At 42.9% G+C, this 22,347-nt stretch overlaps 1 protein-coding gene across 2 annotated transcripts in view; it reads left to right on the top strand.

Annotated features, from left to right (window-relative positions):
* The window catches only part of Mcc (MCC regulator of WNT signaling pathway), a 378,104-nt gene that overhangs the window by 128,831 nt on the left and 226,926 nt on the right, over positions 1-22,347 (top strand). Inside the window, exon 1 of one of the 2 annotated variants that reach the window (XM_031365613.1) lies at positions 18,225-18,863. The exons of the other annotated variant lie outside the window; for it this stretch is intronic. Within the exon in view, the coding sequence (XP_031221473.1) occupies positions 18,807-18,863 (57 nt within the window). The 5' untranslated portion in view covers positions 18,225-18,806. Of the gene's footprint in view, positions 1-18,224; positions 18,864-22,347 lie in introns of those variants that run through there. 2 annotated transcript variants of the gene reach the window in all.

Genomic DNA, 22,347 nt, shown 5'->3' with positions numbered 1-22,347 from the left:
TCTCAATGAATATTTATTGAACAAGTGGATGGGTAATCTTGTTTTAGAAGCCGTGAAAATCATGGGAAAATGTCAAGTTGTCTAATGAGAAATCCCATATGTACCTTACAACAAGATACACATGTTTTCATTGTGCATGGTACTGGGTTCCATAAAAGACACTTCCATGAGAGTATATAATATGTCTTGAGCATGTGCTTCCCATAAGTCCCCTCCTTCTCTGTTTTCCTCTTCTGTCGTCTGTTGGCCCTCTTTGTGAAAGATCCACGGTTACTGCTCGTCTGAAACCAGCATATCACACAGTTCTTTGGATCAAGTCTCAGGTCCTCCGTGTGGTCTCTAAGGCTTTCTGTTTCTTCTTATTATTGCTTATCCTTCCACCTTCCCAAACCAAATTATTTCCTTCTTGTTCAAGCTCTAGCCACATTGGCTTGTAAATAACTCAGCATTTGTTCATCTTGTAACAGAACTTTTGCATGTGGTATTCCTACAATTTCAATAATCCCATTCCCTATTCCTCACTTAATTTCTGTACATCTTTTTTATTTTTAAAACATGTGTATGAGTTTTAGAGAAAGAGGGAGTGTGTGTGTGTGTGTGTGTGTGTGTGTGTGTGTGTGTGTTGCACAAGAATGCAGGTGCTTGAGGAAGCCAGAAGAGCGTACTATATCCCCTAAAGCTGGAGTTACAGGCTGCTGTGAGACATCCCATATACATCCTGGGAATTGAACTCCAATGTTTAAGAAAAGCATCAGGTATGAACCATCTCTCTAGCTCCTGCATATCTTTTAGATCTAAGATCACATATATTTCTTTTTCTTATTTTAATTTTTCCAGGTTTTAATTTTACGTGTGCGCTTCATTTGCCATGCATGCGGTGCCCACAGAGGCCAGAAGAGAGTGTCAGATCCTCCAGAGAATGGAATTTCATATGATTGTGAGCCACCATGTGGGGGTGTGGAATTGGATGAAAGGCCTCTCTGGAAGAGCAGTCAGTGCTCTTAACTGCACGTCATTTCTCCAGCCTTACAGGTCTGTTTGTTAGGCCAGGTAGTGGTGGTACATGTTTTCCTCTTGAAAAACAAAGCAAAACAAAAAGTGTTCCTTGATTTCCTAACCCAGCTAGGTTAGAGCAACTATCACTGACCTTCAGAGAACACACTGCAATTGTCATAGCATGTTTATTTTTATGATTAAGTGATGTGTCAGTATCTGTTGCTACCGTGAGATTGTGTGATAAAGCACCAATGGGAGCGGAGTGATATTCAACAGTAAGTGTTTGCTGCTGACCTATCTGGGGTCAGTTGTAGGCTATCAGGGCAACTATTATTCTTAGCTATCACGGGTGTGGACTCATTCATATACCTAAGGATAAACTGGCTGATGGTTGATCTAACATTGAGAGAGGAGCAACAGATTCGCAAGTCTCATAGTTCAGAAGGCTAGATCAGCCAGAGTCTCATAGAAGTGGAAGATAGGTAAGGAAACACACACACACACACACACACACACACACACACACACACACAAACCCAAAAACACTAGAGGAGGTAAGCCATACTTACAAGTTATGTTATGCACTGAAGTCCGAATTCTAGGCAAAAGGCCTTTACAAGGGCCATCTTTGCATATAAGACAGAAAACTCACTTGAAGGCAATGATTGCATACCTCTTTCTAGTTGTCATTATACATTTAGTGCCTCGCATGCTATTTGGCCTGTAGTGAATAATAACTATTTCTTGGACAAATAAGAATGGAATATAAAATAACATCAATTTGATACTTTTGTCTCAATCATCTAAAGAAATGGTCAATTTAAAAAGTTTCCATTGGACTGAGCACAGGGTCCCCAGTGGAGGAGTTGGAGAATGGACTGAAGGAGCAGAGTGAGGGGTTTTGCAGCCCCATGCAGGGAGCAACAGTGTCAACTGGTCAGACCTCCTAGGGCTCCCAGGGACTGCCACCAACTAAAGAGTACACATGAAGGGGCCCATGACTCTGATCACATATGTGGCAGAGGATGGCCTTGTTGGACATCAGGGGGAGGAGAGGCCCTTGGGCCTGAAGGTGCTCGACCCCCCCAGTATAGGGGAATGCCAGGTCAGGAAGATGGGAATGGGGGAGTGGGGGAGCATGCTTTGAGAGGCAGGGGGAGGGGAATGGGATAGGAGGTTTCTGAAGGGGAGACCTGGAAAGGGGAAAACAATTGAAATGTAAATTTTAAAAATCCAATTAAAAAAAAGAAAAGTATAAGAAAAATATCACGGGCTGGAGAGATGGCTCAGTGGTTAAGAGCACCGACTGCTCTTCCAAAGGTCGTGAGTTCAAATCCCAGCAACCACATGGTGGCTCACAACCACCTGCAATGAGATCTGACGCCCTCTTCTGGAGTGTCTGAAGACAGCTACAGTGTACTTACATATAATAAATAAATAAATCTTTAAAAAAAAAAAAAGAAAAAGAAAAATATCACAAAAAACTACCTATAGATTTAAAACAATCCCATCAAAAGTTCAATGACATTCGTCACAGAACTAGAAAAAAAAAAGTTTCCTCATTAGGAAGGTAGTTCAAAATTGTTTTTCATTTCTTGTTTGTAAACCAGTTTGTGAACTTGGGTTAACTTTTATTCCCCTATGATACAGCTCTGCTTCTGTAGTCATCATTTTTGTGTCATGACAAAAGTGCCTTAAAAGAAAGAAGGACGATTTTGGCTTCAAGGACTTGGTCTGACATGGTCCAGCAGCTCAGATTGTGGCAGTGGGGGCATGTGGCAGAGGCTCTTCACATCATAGTGGACCAGGAAGCAGAGGGAAGCAGGAGCCAGGGGTTGGCTATAGTCTTCCGTGGCCTAACCTAGAGACTTGTGGCTAGCCTCTACCTCCTGAGACTTCCATGCTCTCCTCAAATAGGACCACCAGCTGAGGAAGAAGCCATCAAGGTGTTCACTAGAACACCCTACTGCCACCAGTGCTAGCAATGTGGAGAATAATATCAAATGGGCTGTCTGAGAAAGGGAACACATTTTTGTATTTTGGAAGTGTGGGGGGAAAAAACCCAAAATAATAAAATAAAATAAGTAAAAACTGACATTTTCAAATGTTTGGAGAACGTTTATTATGATTTAGTTATTAAGTACAGCTCCCCATGCTCATTTGTTGAAGCTTTAGTCCCTATAGTGTAGGTCCAGGCATTCACAAATGGGTCATTTGTGAGGGCTCTAGAATGATCCACTGACTGGCAGCTACAGGAGTGTGTGTGTGTGTGTGTGTGTGTGTGTGTGTGTGTGTCTGTGTCTGTGTCTGTGTGTGTGTTTCTGTGTGTGTGTGTGTTTGTGTGTGTCTGTGTGAGTGTGTGTCTGTGTGTCTGTGTGTGTGTCTGTGTGTGTCTGTGTGTGTTTCTGTGTGTGTGTCTGTGTGTGTCTGTGTGAGTGTGTGTCTGTGTGTCTGTGTGTGTTTCTGTGTGTCTGTGTCTGTGTGTGTGTCTGTGTGTGTCTGTGTGTGTTTCTGTGTCTGTGTGTGTCTGTGTCTGTGTGTGTCTGTGTGAGTGTGTGTCTGTGTGTCTGTGTGTGTGTCTGTGTGTGTTTCTGTGTGTCTGTGTCTGTGTGTGTGTCTGTGTGTGTGTGTCTGTGTGTCTGTGTGTCCTGGCTGGAGGAGATTGGTCACTGGGGACATGCCTTTGAAGAGACTATCTGGCCCTGAGACTCTTCCCTTACCTCTCTTGGCTTCTTGGTCGCAATGCTATGAGCAGTCCCTGCCATGCTTTCTGTTGCCGTGGTATTCTGCCTAGATATGTTAGGTTTAGCTCAAGCCCAGCCACTGTGCTTGAGCTAAACCATGGAAACCTTGCGCTAAAATAAATCTTTCCTTCTTTAAATTGTTTCTCTGGTATCTGTCGCAGTGATGGAAAATCTAACATGCAGAAAGTCTCTGCAAGCGTTCCCCTGCGCCAAAGGTGCTATCATTAGCTACACTGCTGTCACAGAATACCACAGACTGGGGAGACGTATAAGGAACAGACGTTTGCTTCTCAGAGTTCTCAAGACTCTGGAAGTGCAAGATCAAATTGCCAGTAGGATTGGTGCCTAGTGGAAGACCACCATGTTACCACATCCTCTGAAGAGGAGAAACATTTCCACTCAGTGGAAAAGCAGACCAGCGGAAAAAATTGCCTTTTAACTCCAAGCCTTCTTATATAGACAGTAATATAGACAGCAATCTTATTTATGAATTCAGAGCTCCACTAAAGCCATTCTTTGTAATACTGTTGCATAGGGCTTTTGAGAGGACTCCATCATAGCAGCCTTCCATCTAGGAGGGCTACGAGGAGGCTGGTGGTGTTTTTAAAGAGCTCCATTCCTCATAATTGAAGGAGTCAAAATAAGCAGTTTAGAAGATGACAGTTAAGTCATGGATCATGAAAGCCTAAAGGTCAGTAAGAACGTGAAACATAAGCAGGCAGGCAGAAAGGAACAAAGGAAGGAAGGGAGGGGAGTAAAGGAAAGGAGGGAGGAAGAAAGGAAGGAAGGAGAGAAAAGGTATTTCCTAGAACAGGACAGGAAATGAGTTATATGTTCAAAGAACTAAAGGAGCTGAAAGATGCTAATTCAAATATCATTAGGAAGTTCTATGGAAATATTATAACTTAATTAGAATATGTACTTGGTATTTTTGGTAAAAAAAAAAAAGTTATTCTTTGATTCTGTCTTAATTTAAGAGAAATGGGGCCCAGGCATAATGGCATGCAGTGGTCAAATGGGAGAGAAAGAGAAGTGGAGCAGCTTGAACATTATAAAGAGAGATGGACCTGGAGACTTGAAGGTAGAAAGGAATAGCCTGTTGTGAGTGCCCAGCCCTGCCACCTTAGGTTATGGTGAGGTCTCAGCCAGAGCTGCCCCTGAGGGACATGTCTGAGTCTACTTTGTGGCTATGCAGTGGCAGGGGTCAGTGTTGAGATCTGTGCTCATAATACCACGAGAAAACATGGGCATGTCCCTGGCCCAGGGAAGCCACTGGGGACCCCCTGGATGTCCAAGGGCTGTACAGAACTGGCCCTGACCCTCACTGGATGCGGCTGGTGCTCTGGAGAGCTGGCCCCATCTCTCATTACTGGCAGTACTTGGGTAGGTGGACCTCAGACCTTGACTGGGCAACACAGTGGAGATGGCTCTGGAGTCATGGGTGCTGGTGAGCCAGCCCTGAGGGCATGAGAGTAGGAGGGCTGAGCCTGCTTCCTGCTGATTGTGGCCTTGGGAGGCCTAGCCAGAGCTGTGCTGGAGAGCTCCCTGTGGTGGTGGTGGTGTAGATAAGGGAGAGCTGAAGGGCTGAACAGCTCTGCTACCACACAGACCTACATCCATGGCTCTGAGACGCTCCACCCCAAAATCTATATCATCTGCAAATGGTTGGGACTTATGAAAGGGCCACTTCTGCAGATCCAAAGCTGCAGGAACTCCATGACACAGGGTAACAACAGGATAACTGGGAGGAGTGGTGCGGATCTAATTGTTGATGGTGTTGCAGAAGCCAGAGATCTCAAACCAAACAACGAAAGCACTGCAATGAACATTTGTAAGATGTATAGACACAGGGATATACCTTGGGACACACTATGACATATTACAACCTCCACAATGAGATGCTTTCCATGCTTTGGTGTTGGTGTTGGTGTTGTTGTTGTTGTTGTTGGTGGTGGTGGTGTGTGTATTATTTTGGGGGGATGTTACAAAAGCAAAGGGGACAAAGAGATGAGCAGGACTGTGGTGCATGATGTGAAACTCACAAAGAATCAATAAAAAGTTTTAAAAAAATAAAAAGACAAAAGGAGCAAATGGCTAACACTCCAATCTGGGAGGGAGAGCGGGGAAAATGTGGGGATGAGCTTGACAGCTATAAGAATAATAAGAAGCATGGGGCTGGGGAGATGCTCTACACTGAAGTAGTGAGAGATAAACCTGACTGGAAAATCAAGAGCACAAATTAATATTTTCCCTGAAGACTAGCAACAGGCAAGCACATCTGCTCGGTTCACTTCAACATTATATGGGTGTTACTAGCCAAGAATGAGTAGGTAAGAAGAAGAAATAGAAGACATCCATTTAAAGAAGTAAAACTATACCTTTCTTTGCAGAAGGTTTTGAATGTAGACAATTAAGAAATAGAAAAAAGTTAGAAAATGTTTCAGGATATAAAATCAATATAACAGAAATTAGTTAATCTTTATGAATTGTCTGAAAATTAAATAAATCAGCCTATTTATATTATATCAATTTTTTTTTCAAAAGAAAAAGCCAGGTGGTCATGGCACACCCCTTTAATTCCAACCCTTGAGTGACAGAGGCAGGCAGATCTCTTGAGTATGAGGCCAGACTGAGTTCAGTATAGCAAGGGCTATACAGAAAAATATCATCTCAAAAAAACAAGAGAGGGGCTGGGGAAGAAGAAGAAGAAGAAGAAGAAGAAGAAGAAGAAGAAGAAGAAGAAGAAGAAGGAGAAGGAGAAGGAGAAGGAGAAGGAGAAGAAGAAAAGAAGAAGAAGAAGAAGAAGAAGAAGAAGAAGAAGAAGAAGAAGAAGAAGAAGAAGAAGAAGAAGAAGAGGAAGAAGAAGAGGAAGAAGAAGAGGAAGAAGAAGAAGAGGAAAGAGAAGGAAGAGGAAGAGGAGAGACGAAGGAAAAATAAAGTATGTAGTAATAAATTTGAGAGACATATAAAACAGTTTAAAAACAGTTTCATGAAATCAAAGGCCCAAGTAAAAGACAGCCCCCATATGTGGGTCAGCAGGCTTAATATTAAGAGGTAAATGTCTCCAAATTCCAGCCTCTTTACATACCAGCAGCTTGATTCCAAAATTCATGTTGAAACACAAGAGGCTTAGAAAAGCCAAAACGACCCTGAAACAGAACAAAGTCAGACAATACTTTCCATTTTTAAAACAGAAAACAACAACAAAAATACCCCAAATTAATTAAGACCACGAAATACTGGCACAAACATAGGCATAGAGACATATGGAATAGATTTATAACTGTATAAATAAACATACTTACGGTCAATTGGTTTTGACAAGGGTGCCAGAAACAATTTAGTGTGAGAAAAGAGTAACCATTTCAATAAACAATGCCAGAATAACTGGATATTTTAAAAAATTTAGTGTGGGGAGCTGAGAATATATTTCAATGACAGAGAATAGGCACAAGGCCCTGGGTTTGAGCCCCAGCAATGCTAATGGGCAGGCAGACACACACACACACACACACACACACACACACACGCACACGCACACGCACACGCAGGGACTCTAAAAATGTAATTCAACATGGGTCACTATCCTCATCATAAATTGAAAACTATAAGGCTATTAGGAGAAAAAAGGCCATGTGATCTTACATTAGGCAATAGTTTATTGACTGTTACAACAAAAACATAGTGACTTTCTTTTCCCTGTGACAAAATGTCTGACAGAAACAAGTATGGGGAAAGGACCTAGGCTCACAGTTTCAGAGATCCCAGTCCATAATCATGGGCTCTCTGGGAAGGCAGAAGATCATGGCAGCAGAAACCTGTGCAGGAAGAGGAGGTGGATCACTTAATGATGGACAGGAAGCCTGAAGAGAAAGGAAGATATGAGCAAGTTCAGGCAAGATATGTATTTCAAAGGCATGTGCCCAGGGACTTATTTCCTCCAAACTAGCCTACCTTCTGTAGTTCTTCACCCTCCAAAGTCTATTCAGACTCTGTTTCCACCAGCACATTAACCCTCATGATCTAATCCTCTCTAGAAACGCCCTCACAGACAGATGTAGAGTCTGTGCTGGGCTTTAATAATTTTCTAGGTATCTCTCAATTCAATTGAGTTGATGAGCAAGATTAACTGTCACAGTAAGAACGTTTAGGTAAACTGGGCTTCATCAACATTTAGACATTCTATACTTCAACGATCTCTGTGAAGAGAGGAGAAAGACAATCTGTGGAAGAGGAAAGAGATAAAAAGTTTGTAAGTGACAAAGGACCAATCTCCAGGGCATAATAAATAAATGAATAAATATTTTGGGCTGGAGATGTAGCTCACTGAAGCTGTGGGTTCTGAAGAGAAGGTAGAAGTGGCCAATAAGCACATGTTGTTTAGAATTATCAGACTTAAAGCAAATAAAAAGCATTTGGTTATAATTTAAAAAGAAATACTGACAAGGATGTCAAAGAAATTAAAACACAAACATGGCTAGTGGGAATTTTAAAAAGGGCAGCCATCTTGGGAATTAGTCTGTTTCTTAAAATGTGGAACAAAAAGTTGCCCTTTGTCATATAATTCTACTTCTAAGTGCACACCCTGTCCCTAAGGGAACTGAAAACATACATCCACAGAAAAACTTGCTAACATGTATTTCTAGAAGCATTATGAGACCAGTGAGCAAGTGGGAGTTATTCAAATGTGCATAAGCTGGTAAATGGGTAAAGAAACCATGATACACATGGAATATTATGGCAAGAAAAAGGCCTGAGCCGTGCATATACACACCAACCTGAGAGAACCTCTAAAATTCACTAAGTTGGAAGCAGCTGGGTACAGAGACACATGTTTTGTCTTCCATGAAATATCCCAAATAGGCAAATTCATAGCAACACAGTTGTATGCATTCATTCTGTCCCGCTGACCTTGTTGGAACACAGTCCAGGAATGGAGTTATGCGAGGAGAATTCTGAGTGCTTGTGAGAACACTCCAAGAACACAAGAACCTTGTTATCTCAGTCTCTTCAAAACAGGGAATTGTTCTCGGAACGCGTTTTTATGCTCCTCCCAGGTGTAGCAGATAGGACTGAGTTTACTTATTAGTCATTATTGCTTGCTGTTGTTATTCAATTAAATGTTTAAACCATCCTTTATATGCCTCTATGGAAAGACAGCTCTGTACAGCTTTGTCCTTGTCATTGCACATGGCTTGAACTCATGAGAACATTACTTAGGTGACCTTAGTTAACCCTCAGAGTATAAACTGTCCAAAGCTCTCAGTAAGGTTGGTTATTGCATGAGACTCTAGTCTGCCTAATTCACTGGCTCCACTCTCCCAGGTCTCACAGTCTCTGGAGCCATGACACCTCCTTTCAATACCCCACCCCTCCCTTCTATTTTCTTCTCCAGTGTTGGAGATGAAACTCAAGGCTGCCATTTCTAATCACGTGCCGTGCTTTTGAGTTACCTTTAAGCTTTGAATTACATGTATTAAATATTTTTGATGCATGAATTATATTTTAACAAAACAATAAAATATAACTTACAGCATGACATGATACACTTTGGAGAAAAATACCCGTGCTAGAGTACATGAAATGATTTTGACTTGAATCATATCATTCAGTTAGTTATTAAAACAACACTTGGGAGATGCTGTGTAACACAGAGGGAGAGGGAAAGACTTAAATGGTTGGAAGAAAGGAGGAAGAATTGGAAATTACTACAATTACTAGACTCCATAGTAGACTTAGATTTTTCAATCCTACTTTTAATAAGAGTTCTCAGTTGCATCAACCCACCCTCAAGCCCATTGTCCAAAGGTAAGGGAGAAAAGATGGTAAAAAGGACAAGGGGATGTGGACTTGTTTAGAAGTAGTTCTTTGGGGCAATTCCATTCTTCATTGGTTAGGATAACAGCAGTCCAGTTTAGTAGTGTTAGGATTCCAAACAGGAGTCAACATCGATGGCATGATCAAGCAGAAACCGCCAGTCCTCGGCCTCTGGAATGGCATGAGTCAACAGGAATGACCAGGACCAGCTGGAATGCCTTTAGAAGTTCTCTGCCACGCCTCTCTCAACAAAGTGAAGCTCAGCAAAGACTGAGGACCAACAAGTGTCTTAAGGCTAGCTAGGCAAACACTCTGTCACTGTCCATTGAGTCCTATTTATACTCTCTCCAAACATCACAAGTCCTTCTACTGGTCTTGCCTCTGCAAAACACCACATGAGTCTGCATCCATCACATGACAAGACGAAAAACTTCCACTTCAGAAACTGTAATTAAAGTTAGCTTTTAGAAAGACTGTATTGCACTTCCTTATTGTATTTGTGTGTACATGTCAAGGGGGCACTGCACATGAAACACATGTTGAAGTCAGAGGACAACTTGACAGAGTTAGTTCTGTCTTCTAACCTTGTAGACCAGAGGATGGAACTTGGGTCATCAGCCATGATGGCGGTTACCTTTCCTAGATAAACTTTTGTGCCAGCCTTGAAGTTGGATTTTGGCGGAAAGGAATAAATTCAGTTTGTACATGATTTTGTACATGGTGATGATACTCAATGGAACTGTTCAGTGGTCACATAAAAAAAGATAGTGGCTTAAGATATAACTGAACAACAAAGACAAAACACAAGGGCGCAAGGAAGGGTAATGGCAGAAGATTCCAATTTGAGAACATTTGCTTAGAGGGGCAAGTTTGATCTCTTGACAGCTGTGCAAACCAGTTAAGAAACCCTGGGAGAAGGCAAGAGCCTATTCCTCACGTCTCTATGTGTCCCAATAGGAAGCCCTCACCACTGAAGTCTATTAAAGAACATTGTGTGGTCCTCAGAGCCAGAAAAAGTGGCTTTCTTTTGCTCCAGACACTCCTTCCTCATCTCATCTTGGTACAATGCCACATTAACTTTCATCTTTTGTCATTAGTTATGTAAGTCATACAGATGACTTCTTTGTCCTTCTTCCTCCCCAGCGCTAGAGATGAGAAGCCCGTACACTGAGCCTGCTCAGTGAGTTCTCTTATCTGACCTCCATCCCCAGCTCCCATCTGTCTGCACTCCTTTTTATCTATTGCTATAATGCATTTTAGCTAAGGGAGCAATGAGGTGATTCTGGTTTAGCCTACAGGGCTCCAGAAATAACAGTGGCAGGCATTTGGGATTCATTTAATTTCAGAATATTCTCAAAACTTTACTAGATCTATCACTCTACATCTACTTAATACATATTTTTGTTTTCCACTGACATAGGCAGGTACTCCTAGGATGGCTTAAAGCTCTCTTTTTTTTTTTTTAAAAAAAATCTTCCTGTACGTTTCCAAATTTATAATATCCACTGATCAATTTTTCCCCCATGGAGAAGAATCTGGTGTATTTTAAAGGGATCTGGAGTATAACTTAGTAAAAGAAAGGTTCTCAGGACATTGATAATGAAGGGATACCTATTTGGTCTCTAAAAAAATCTCACTGGGGGTAATTTTAAAAACATCCCATAATGAGGTAGCAAAACTCAAGTTGGAATTTCCCGCTGATAATGGCAGGGATGTTGTTGGAAAATGACTCTAGGTAATTGGAATGTGTGGGTCGGGTGTGAGGCGGCCCATGAAAGCCATCAGGGAGCACACTAGTGCTTGCTTTCCTCAGGTTTGTTTGCAGTTGGAAAAAAAAGTTAAGATTTTTGTTTGTTTGTTCTCTGTGTAAGATTTAATCTGGAAATAGTTTTCAGACACTTGTTTTCTTAGAAGTTTTAAACATCGACCAACCTAATTATGTAGGGCATTCCAGCTATGACTCAGCACTAAGCCACTGAGCCTAAAACAGGGTAGCCCACAGAAGGGGCCTGCACAATGGGCAGGGCTCACCACTACTGGGGCTTAGGGCAGTATACTTCTCAAAGTTATTTTCAAGCGCCTTTTCACATTTTCTATCTTTGATCCATCTGTACCACTTAAATGATGTCTCTCCTGGAGGTCACCAGTGATCTCTAGGAGCAAATGTTTTGTTGTCAGCTCTCCTATCCTCTCACTCACATCCTACAAAAGTTGCCACCCTTCTAGAAGGAGCCTCTCCACATCCGTGCTGTCACTCGGCGTCTGGTCTGGTCCTCTCTGAATTTTCCTCCTTGATTTTGTTGGATTCTTTGTTATTATTATTATTATTATTATTAATTACTTATTTTATTGAGTTACATCCCAAATGTTGCTCCCCCTTTCAGTCCCTGCTTGCAGAATTCTTCTCCCCTCCCCAACTATTAAAATCAAGGACATCTTGTTCTAACTAGCCTGGAAATATGGTGGTGTCTCTGTGGAGAGTTTTGGGGCTCAGTGCTGCACTCCCCATTCTCTCCCGGGGTGACTTCATGTGCCCTCCTGGTTTAGCATCAACTATAAACCTTATGTTGGAGACAGCCAAACCATCACCATACCCCCAACTCTACCTGACCCCAAGACTCAGATGTCCAACTGTAGTTGACATCTCCATATGTGCCAAACAGGAAATTCAATTTTACTTATTTATTTACTACTCTTTGTCATTATCCAGGTTGAACCAACAGTCTCATATACGCTGGGGAAATATGCTACCACCAAGGTATCTCCCCAGCCCCAGAAACTCAAATTTAATACATCTAAAACAGAATCCTTAGTTCCTCAAAAATCTGGTCCTTCTCTCTTGGTTCAGTCCCCAAACTGGTAGTCATCCATGACTTTCTCCGTCTGTCTTATGACTTATATATCCAAGCATTCATGAAGGCCTAGCCAATTTTACCTAAAAACTACATCTCAAATCCACCTATTTCTTACCATCTTGATCCATTTCCCCTAAGTCACAAGCATCCCTGATCTGCAACAGACTTCTTGAGTTTCTTGTTCTGCCTTATGAGCACTAGAACCCATTCTTGGCACAGAAGGCAGAGACAGCCCACATGAACTTGTTTATTAGGAAGATTTTCAAAGAATTATAACAGGACAGAGTATCTGTCACTTGGCTTTAATAGTTATTAGTTGAGCTATGTCAGTTTGTTTCATCAATAACTCATCCATTCCCTGCCTTCTGTATTTGACAAAAATGCCAGACCTCTTATTATTTCTGCTTTAAGTATTTCAATATATATCTTTAAAAGGACACTTTATTTGACCACATGATGATTAATATATCTGACATTAATAATCTCTGTATTATTTCATGCATAGGTATGTTTTGCCTGTGTGTTTGTCTGTGTAACAGATTCTGTTCCTGTTGCCTGTGGTGACCAGAAGAGGTCATTGTATCCTCTGGAATGGACTTAGAGATGTTTGTGAGCTGCCTTTGTGGGTGCTAGAAATTGAATATGAGTCTTCTGAAAAAGCAGCCAGCACTTGACCACTGAGCCATCACTCCAGCCCAAATAATTTCTTAAAATAATTGAATGTATTAAAAGTATGTTTCTGAATGTAAATATAATTTTAATTTGTACTATTTTTGAGCTATCTTTTTGTGAAGCTGACCTTAGATATTTGATTATCCTACCTCAGCCTCCAACATTATCAGATTGCAGTTGTTTGCTGTGTGTGCCACCACAACTGGCTTAAATATCGTACTTTTTATCGCTCATCATTTTTACAGTTTAAGTGGCAATCCCAATAAAGAGCAAACTGCACTTTATTTAAAGCACTACAATTGACCGATATGCTTCTGTGTGTCCATGAAATTCTATAGAGTTCTACCTCTTTTGATCTCTCACTTGCTTACCTCTCTTCTTCCTTGTAATTGATTTGTTAAAGGAGGCGTGGTTGGCTTGGGTTCTGGAGAATTATAGACTAGGTATTGCCTATTGCATTTCTGTATATAACACAGCTTTTTTTTTTTCTCACATTAAAACTGCCAATATAGCCTGATGGGTGGCAGTATTTTCTTCCACTGTCATGTGTCTGTCTTTTCTTAATGTTAGTAGTACTATGCTAAATGTCAGAATCTATGAAATTAGTTTATTAAAATGGGAATTGTATATTCATTCTCCTGCATGTATTAATTAGCAAAGTGGAATTTTCTTTGACTTGCTTTTCATGCTATTCAGTTGTGCACTCTGTAAAGGAATGACCCATTGGTGGTGTGAATGAGAATGGTCCTTATAGGATATTTGAGTACATTTTCTCCTTTTGGTGGAACTGTTTGGAAAGGATTAGAAGGTGTGGCCTTGCACGTGTGTCACTGAAGTCAGGTTTTGTGGTTTCAAGACCCATGCTGTTCCTGGTGTTCTCTTTTTGCTTTCTGTTGTGGACCAAGATGTGAGCTCTCAGCTGTTCTGGTTTACTGGCCCTTACTTCACCTTCATGGGCTCCCCCATACCCCTCTAACACTGTGATCCTTATTAAATGCTTTCGTTCATAAATTGCCTTGGTCATGGTGTCTTATCACAGTCGTGGGAGAGAAACTAACACAGCAACTCCATTTGCAAATGTAAGTTGTACAAATGAAAATATACAAATTAGGTCTTGTCTCTGCCCTGCTGATCATGCTCTATACTGATGATTACCTACTTCTTCCATTGATATTTTCCATCATGCTCTACCACACTGTCTACCTTTAACTGACAGTTGAAACTTACTAACATAGAGGGTCACAACGTTTCCTAGCCTGGCCTTGAACTCAGTCTTACTGCAGGAGCATGTCAATTTCTGGGAGCACAGGTATACACTGTAGTGCACTATGTCTGAATGTCCTATGGCATTTACTCTTGGTTCTTCCCCTACCTGGTCAGGACTTTTCCACCTCATCTGACAATCATAACAATCCCCTACAGACATACCCACAGGCCAACCTGATACAGGGAGTTCATCACTGACACTTGCTTGCCAGATGACTCCAGGTTGTGTCCAGATGACAGTTAAAATTAACCAGTATACCCTCTTTCCCACCGAAACTTCTGCCTACTCTCTTTGTATAGATTCTCTTGGATGTGTCTTTATCCATTGCCTCTGCATAGTGCAGTAGCTTTTTCCTGGACTGTAATAGTCCAATTAGCTTGTCCACTTTCTACTTTCAACTTACCCTATCTACTGCTACCAGACAGTGATGGAGTTGCCTCTTATGTGGAGGTAAATACTGACACCATGTCTGTGAAGAAAATCTCAGACAGTTGGTAATCTCATCCTTAGAAATAGTCTCTAGACTCAGGGCTAGAGAGTTAGATCGTTAAGAGCACTAGCTGTTTTTCCAACGGTCCTAGGTTCAATTCCAAGCACCCATATGGCAGAGGAAAGGAAATGTCCTCCGAAGTATAGAATATCTCATTTCTTAGTGTAGTTAGCATTGCTAGGCTTTCATCTTCTTTAGGAGCAAATAATGTTTTCACATGGCTAAACAGTAAATAAAGGCTACCATTTGGCTTTGGTAGCTGCACTGGCTGGTTTTGTGTGTCAGCTGGACACAAGCTGGAGTTCTCACAGAGAAAGGAGCCTCCCTTGAGGAAATGCCTCCATGAGATCTAGCTATAAAGGCATTTTTTCACTTAGTGATCAAGGGTGGGGAGGGCCCATTGTGGGTGGTGCCATCCCTGGGCTGGTAGTCCTGGGTTCTATAAGCAAGCAAGTTGAGCAAGTCAGAGGAAGCAAGCCAGTAAGCAGCAGCCCTCCATGGCCTCTGCATCGGCTCCTTCCTCTAAGTTCCTATCCTGTGTGAGTTCCTGTCCTGACTTCCTTTGGTGATGAACAGCAGTAAGGAACTGTAAGCTGAATAAACCCTTTCCTCTCCAACTTGCTTCTTGGTCATCATGATGTTTTGTGCAGGAATACACACCCTGACTAAGACAGGTGCATTAAAACAACACTTGTTTAATTCTTTTTTTTTTTTTTACATTTTCTTTTATATTACATGTATACAGGTTGAGCATTTGTAGTCTGAAAATCTGAAATCCCCTGAAATCTGAAACCTTTGAACATAGACACAAGGTTCATAAAAACTGGATTCTGTAATCCTATACTCACATGGCACTGGTGTGAAACATCACCGTAGAAGGAAGAATTAGTAGAGTATTTCAGTAATGTATCTCAGCTAAAATGACTGACACTTTTGGGGTACACAGAAACCACCATGATTTATATAACATTTTGAAGTGAATTAATTCTTTTGAACATGCTTCTTCAATAGTCAGTGTTACATTTTTCAGATCAACATAAAGCACAATGGTTACTATTCTGTAAACTCAATACTTCCAAATTCACATATTTAAAGTCATGCAAGCTGCAACTTCCCTGTCAGAATTACTGGCTGCCAAATTTATACCTGTTTCTTCAGCTGTACTTTTTGATATTTAGAATTTTTAAATGTCTGTAAAGTAGATTTTGCAGATTGTCATGTGTTCACTGCCTCTGTGAAGTGGCATATAATTGTATAATTTCGTGTGTAACTGAATGCGTGGGCTTTCAATACAATATTCACATAAAGCAATAAATATTAATGTTATGGGGAAGAACTGGATTCTGGGGGTGGGAACGGCTGGGGTGGTAACGGCTGGGGTGGTAGCGTGCTTCCTCGGGAGGAACCAGGTTCTGAGTTTGATCTCTAGCACCAAATAAATACAGGTATGGGGCAGTGTACCTGTAATCTTAGCACTTGGGAGGCAGAGGGAGAAAATATTACAAATCTGAGGCCTGTCTGGGTACTATAAGACTTTTTTCAAAATGACAAAACAAAAACAAAAACAAAGCAAAACAAAACAAAACAAAAACAAACAAACAAAACCAAAAACAGAACAAGAAAAGTAGATTCTGGAGCATTTTATGTCTTTTTTTTTTTGAAAAATTTTTTATTAGATATTTTCTTTATTTACATTTCAAATGTTATCTATCCCCTTTCCTGGTTTTCCCTCCAAAAACCCCCTATCCCATCCCCTCTTCCCCTGTTTCTATGAGGGTGTTCCCCCACCCATCCACCCACTCCTGCTTCCTTGTCCTGGCATTCCCCAACACTGGGCATTAAGCCTTCACAGGACCAAGGGCCTCTCCTCCCACTTTATGAGATTCAAACTGTAGTCTGTAAACTAGCCCAAACTCTGAGAACTCTGAAATCTGACATACTTGGGTCCCACATACTTGCATCAGCTTGACTACATACCACCACCTCGAGCTTCAGACATGGTGAGTTCAGGACATGTTTTATGTAAGTTAGTTATCATGGATTCCTAACCGGTCCCCACGTGGAAGGTTCTGCAGCCTGGCAGTACCCCAGAAAGAGCTTCAGATTCTTCATCCCAGCCCAGCCTCTGTTAGGAAATGAATGAATTAAACAGGAAGGGGATGGGTAAGAAGACACATGCAAATATGGCCCCTTTGTGCCATCTTAAGACAAAAATAAACATCCTATTTGAGTTTTTAAAAATAGACGTTGGATTGGAACAATACAATGGCTTTTTCATAGAAGGCTTCAGGAAATGACAAGGTCTGCCTCGAGGTGGAGATGTTTTCTTCCCATTGTATGAGACACTGGTGAGGTTCCTTAAGCAGTCCTGCAGCTGTCCTGTTTTAAAGGATCTCAGATCCAGAGGGACTTTATCACACCAGCCCTCTCCTCACCCTTTATTTTATTGCAACGGGGGGTGAGGGGGTGTCTCATTAAGTTGGATAGGCTGGCCTTGAACTCACTGTGCAGTAGAAGCAGGCCTTGAACATGGGATCCTCTTGCTTTCAAGCTATGATTACAAGCCAGGGTCATCACCCACCAGCCTTGGAAGACTTTTTAACTTTATTTAGAAAAGACTTCAGGTAGCCCCTCTTTCCCAGAGCATGCACCATGTATGTACACTGACAGTTTCATCCTAAGGGAACGCGAAGCCTGATTGGATGTAGCAGTCTTTTTGAGCTTTTCTAATTCATACTTCAACCTCCACAAATAAACAGCCCAGCTCTGCCAACATAGTAATGATATTTAGGGTTTTTGACTGGTGCTCACTATTTAACCCAGGCTAGCCTCGAACTCTATCCCAGGCCTCTGCTAGGTGCCAAAATTTACTGCTAAGCTGGGTGAGGTTGTGTGTTTTTACCAGAGGCAGGGAGATTGGAGAGGACACGAGCACTTGAGCGTCTTAAATCTTTCAAGGACTGGGCATGTTTTATCTTGGTTATGGACGTGTGGAGAATGCACTCTGTCCTAGCGACGTAAAGTGGAAGCCTGACTTAGACTAATCAGAGAAAATGACCGACCCACACTCTTGTAAAATCTTAATGTACCGTGAGAACTGCTCAACGCTGGCAGACATACGATGTTCAGGTTTGCCTTGACCTTATTGAATCGTGGAAAGCGGTTCCTAACAGGGAAGGTTTTCTTTTTTCAATTTCCTGCACGATTACTCAGGTGGCTTTTCCTGTTTCTTCTCTCCCTTCTGGATCTGGGTTCTGTAATTACTATAGCAGAGACCTGGAAGGATGCCGGCTCTCCCGGCACAGTCTCCTCTGCTCCCACCCCCCGCCCCCCATCCCCCACCCTTTTCTCCTCCTGGCCCCGCCTCCGCCGCGCAGCCCTTAGCCAGCAGCTAGACAGCTGTGTTCAATCAGAAACCACTTACAACTCCAGACGATTCAAAGGGGGAAACTTCGGCGTGAAGTGCTGCTCGGCTCCGGCTCTCTCCAGCTCTTTCCTCCCGGGAACCCGAGGCACGTACGGTCCTCGCACCGGTGCCCAGGCTTCTCCAGGCTTCTCCCGGAGGGTGCCCGAGCTTTGCTGGGCGCCGGCGCGAACTGCCCACCTGCCGGGTAATGGGGATCTGCGTGGTACCGTAGGAGGGGCGAGGCGACGCGGAGGGTGGCATCGCCCCGGGACTCCGCGGTGGGCGCGCGGGCGGGTCCGGGCGCCGGCTCGGCCGCTGCAGCTGCTGCGAGCGCAACCCGCTGCTGCCCAGTCTCCCGCAGCTATGGCTCGTTGGTGAGATTCCAGCTGGACTTTCCGTGCCGAGCTTCTCCATCCTTTCTGGCCTCGCTGCTGTCCTGGGTGAAAATGGCTGTCTAGACTGAAATGTGCCGGCGGGGAGCAAACCCAGGCTATCCAGCCTAAGCCCGGCTCCTACGCTCCGAGGTCTGGGGCCGAGCCCGGCTCTGAAAAGTGCAGGCATGAATTCTGGAGTTGCGGTGAAATATGGGAACGACTCCTCAGCCGAGCTGAGCGAGGTAAGGAACTGCTGAGGTCCGGAGCTCGGCTTTCGGTGCCTCGGCTTCCAGCATCAATCCCAGTCTTTCCCCACCCCACCTCTCGTGAGTCTGGAAGCGTCGCAACTGAAGATTGATGGATTTTCCGGATCTTGTTTTAACTTGTGCTACTCAGGATCTGACCTGAACTGGCTTGATATTTCACTGAGAGGCTTAAAAAAGAAACAGCTCTCTCCCCAGCCACCTAGGCTTTTTATTCCCAAGAGTCCGGACCCCAAGTCCCTTCCATCTCTCTTCCTCTGTTCACAGGCTACATTCCTTGTAGCATTCGAACGCTACACTTAAAGCCTCAGCAACTAATTTGGTGGGGCCGGGACAGTGGTGGTGCTGGAGACCCGGAAAGGACCGATTACTAAACCTCTCACTTGCCTCCCACGTGTGCCGTGTTTGCTAAGGTTCAGGCAAGGTGGTTCCTTCCTGGGTAGAGATGAATGACCTGCTCGATGGAGGGGGGTGGGGTGGGGTGGGGAGGAAGCACATCAAAGCTTCTTGGAACTTTATTTCCTGCCAGGGTCTGGACTCCTGTGTCTTTGAGGCCACATTTGCAATTCCTGGGCTTACTCTGAAGTGTTAAGAGACCCGCTTTGAAATTAAATAAAGCTGCATCAAACAGTATGTAAATATATGAGCAGGAAGGTGCCCAAAACCACGTTTTTTGGGGGGTGGGGGGTGGGGATAGTTTTAGGGTTGCCAGCCCCCCCCAACCCCACCCACTCACTATAGTTTTAGTCATGTCTGCCTCCTTGTGATATATGAAAAGTGTCGGGAAACCTATAAAACTGGGTGTCCCAAGGAATATGAGGTCTATGTGTTTCCTTCGGGGCCTTTGGGGTCCCTCTTAACATTTTGCTTGGGTATGGCGGCCCAAGTGTCAAAAGTCACCTGTGCTGCCTAAAAGTGTGACTGAAGAGAGGAAGGGGGGTGATCAGAGGAGAGAATGAAAATGAGCGGGAAGCAGGCATTGGCGATGTCAGAAACATCAGGAAAAATGAAAGGATGCCAATCTTGCTGAAGGACTGTTGATGAGAAAAATCCAGGGATGGGAGCAGTAAACCCTAGCGTGCCGTGGCAGTAAGCAAACGTGAAGGAAAAATAACCCTGCTTGGTGCCCGGTGTTATGCCTCCGTGCCCTTCCTGCCGGAGTTTGGAGTAGTATTTTGAGGTGCTAGCTGTAGGAAACAGACTTGTCCTAACCCCCCACCGCCATGTTTATGCCCCTATGATGTGGAAGGCTGCAGAAATGCTGAGTTGAGGATGTAATTTTCAAACGGAAGTGAGGGAGGAGGCATGAGGAACTGGGTGAGTTTTTACCAATTTTCTATTTAGGGCATGGTCTCAGATCTGAACTAGAATCCAGAGTCATCCTTCATAACTAACCCTTCCAAGAAGCATTCCGCTGAGATTCTAGGACCATTTAATAATCGAAAATCACTAATGGTTATCTCCTGGAGAGACTTTTTGACAGCCCCCTTTCGTTCAGTCTCTCTAACTATGTCAGCTTTAGGTGGGTGCTTTGTTGAAGGGGCTAAGAAGAGTGTAACACAGCACGGAGATAATGGTTTTACTGGAATAGCAGAAGCACTGCCAATGAGTGCATAGCAAGAGCTCAGAGAGTTTGGGACACTGGGGCTGGGAGAAAGCTGCTCATTCTTGGCCTAACTGTATTAATTAATTAATCCTTGTAAAGCTTGTGAGCAAATGGAAGGGTCGATGGTGCTCTGTGGTCTCGCATTGACTGGAAAAAATGGTACTTAACATTACATGGCATGTCCTTGTCCCTAAGGAAACCAACATGTTTTCTGCCAAACCTGCTGTTCTCATCAGAGTTCCTGCTCTTGTCCTTTGGGTGTGTCCATTCAGATCTCTACCCTCTTTAGAACCAGTTCTGATTCCCATGGCCTAGTTCTTCTGTCCCCATCCAGTCCTACACACACACACACACACACACACACACCCTTACTGCCTGTGTTATCTTCAAGGTTAGATAGTTGCCATAGCCAATAGATGAGATTATCTTCATTTCTGTACTTATTTAGAAACTTGGTAGTACAAGAAGGGGTGTATGGTCCATTCCTATGAGCCCTGAATGGCAGTTCAATTTATGGGGATAATGACTCTGAAAATTATTCTTTCTATAACATCCATAAATACACTTATTTATTTGTATTTCTCATGCTGGGTCTTTAGTATAGAGTGTCTTCTCTTCCCTGTTTTTTTGTTGGCGTTTTTGTTTGTTTGCTTGTTTTAACACTGACTTTCCTTTGATGCATTTCCAGGCAACCCTCCTCCTACTTGGTAGTTGATGACTCTTCCTCCTCACCTGGAAGCATAGTTAAAAAAACACTAGGGGTTTCCCTTTTATATTCCATATTACCCAGGAGTGTGGAGGCAGTCTGGAGGTCATTGGAAGGGTCAAATGATGGATCAGATGCCTGTTGCTCACCAGGCATTTGTGAAACAGGAAGGTCTCTGAAAGGACCACTGTCCCAGGCTAATCAACAAGAGGTGTCCTTATGGGGTTCACTTGTGATCTGAACCCTTCTTCAGGAGTCTTCTGGCTATAGCCACGAGAGGCACTCTTTGACAATAATGTTGATATTGAATGAGAGGGAGTGAACTTTTGTTAGTTTCTAGATGAAATGAAACATGCTAACACCCTAGTGGGAGCAGCAAGCTTTTCTGTGGTGACCAATGGAAGTATTTGTTCTCTAGATGGCCCTGGAGACAGCTGTGGTAGTATGGCTACCAGGCCTATGAGGGTGGGAGCCCTAGGGCTGAATGTTCACCATTGGTTGCTTTGCGAGTATAAGGAATAAGATGAAAAGAAACAGGAAATTTCCTCAACGTGTCCCTGTTTAAACTGACTGATTTGTAATTCTTTAGTTTGAATCTTAGCTTTTCTAGATCCTGTGAATTGATTACAGAGAGTAAATTGCCGCTAACTATGGACGTTCAAGCAAGTTCGAACAGATAAAAGCTGTAGTAACAAGAATACATGGAGAAAAATTTGAGAAGCATGCATTGCCAATTTGTCTTCTTAGCTGTTCCCCATCCCTGTCAAAGACTGCAGAAATGTTTTTATTTTCTTTAATGTGAGGTTAAAGAGGAATTTCAGCATCAACCAAATTAAAAATGCCTCAAAAATTGAACAATGCACTATCAGCGTTAACCCCGCCCCCAAATGGGAAGCAGAATAGGCAGAATGGCCACACTTGCAGTAGCATTAAATTAATCCTGCCAAAGCAACATTTCTGTCAAGGGAGTATCTTGGTATCTTCCTCATTGGCTTGAGCTTGGGCCAGCAATTAGCTCTGTCTCTGAAAAACTTGTAGGGCCAGTAGGGAGTGAACCTCATGTTCCAATCCATCATTCTGCTTGGTTCTTAGAACTATTCAGACTTTCGAAAAAAAATGTCTTGAGATGCATCAGAATTGAGACTTGACTC

Source organism: Mastomys coucha, unplaced genomic scaffold (genome assembly GCF_008632895.1).
Source record: "Mastomys coucha isolate ucsf_1 unplaced genomic scaffold, UCSF_Mcou_1 pScaffold13, whole genome shotgun sequence".
NCBI classification, from domain to species: Eukaryota; Metazoa; Chordata; class Mammalia; order Rodentia; family Muridae; genus Mastomys; species Mastomys coucha.
Note: the sequence above shows the minus strand (reverse complement) of the source record. Positions and strands in the feature narration are given on the sequence as shown.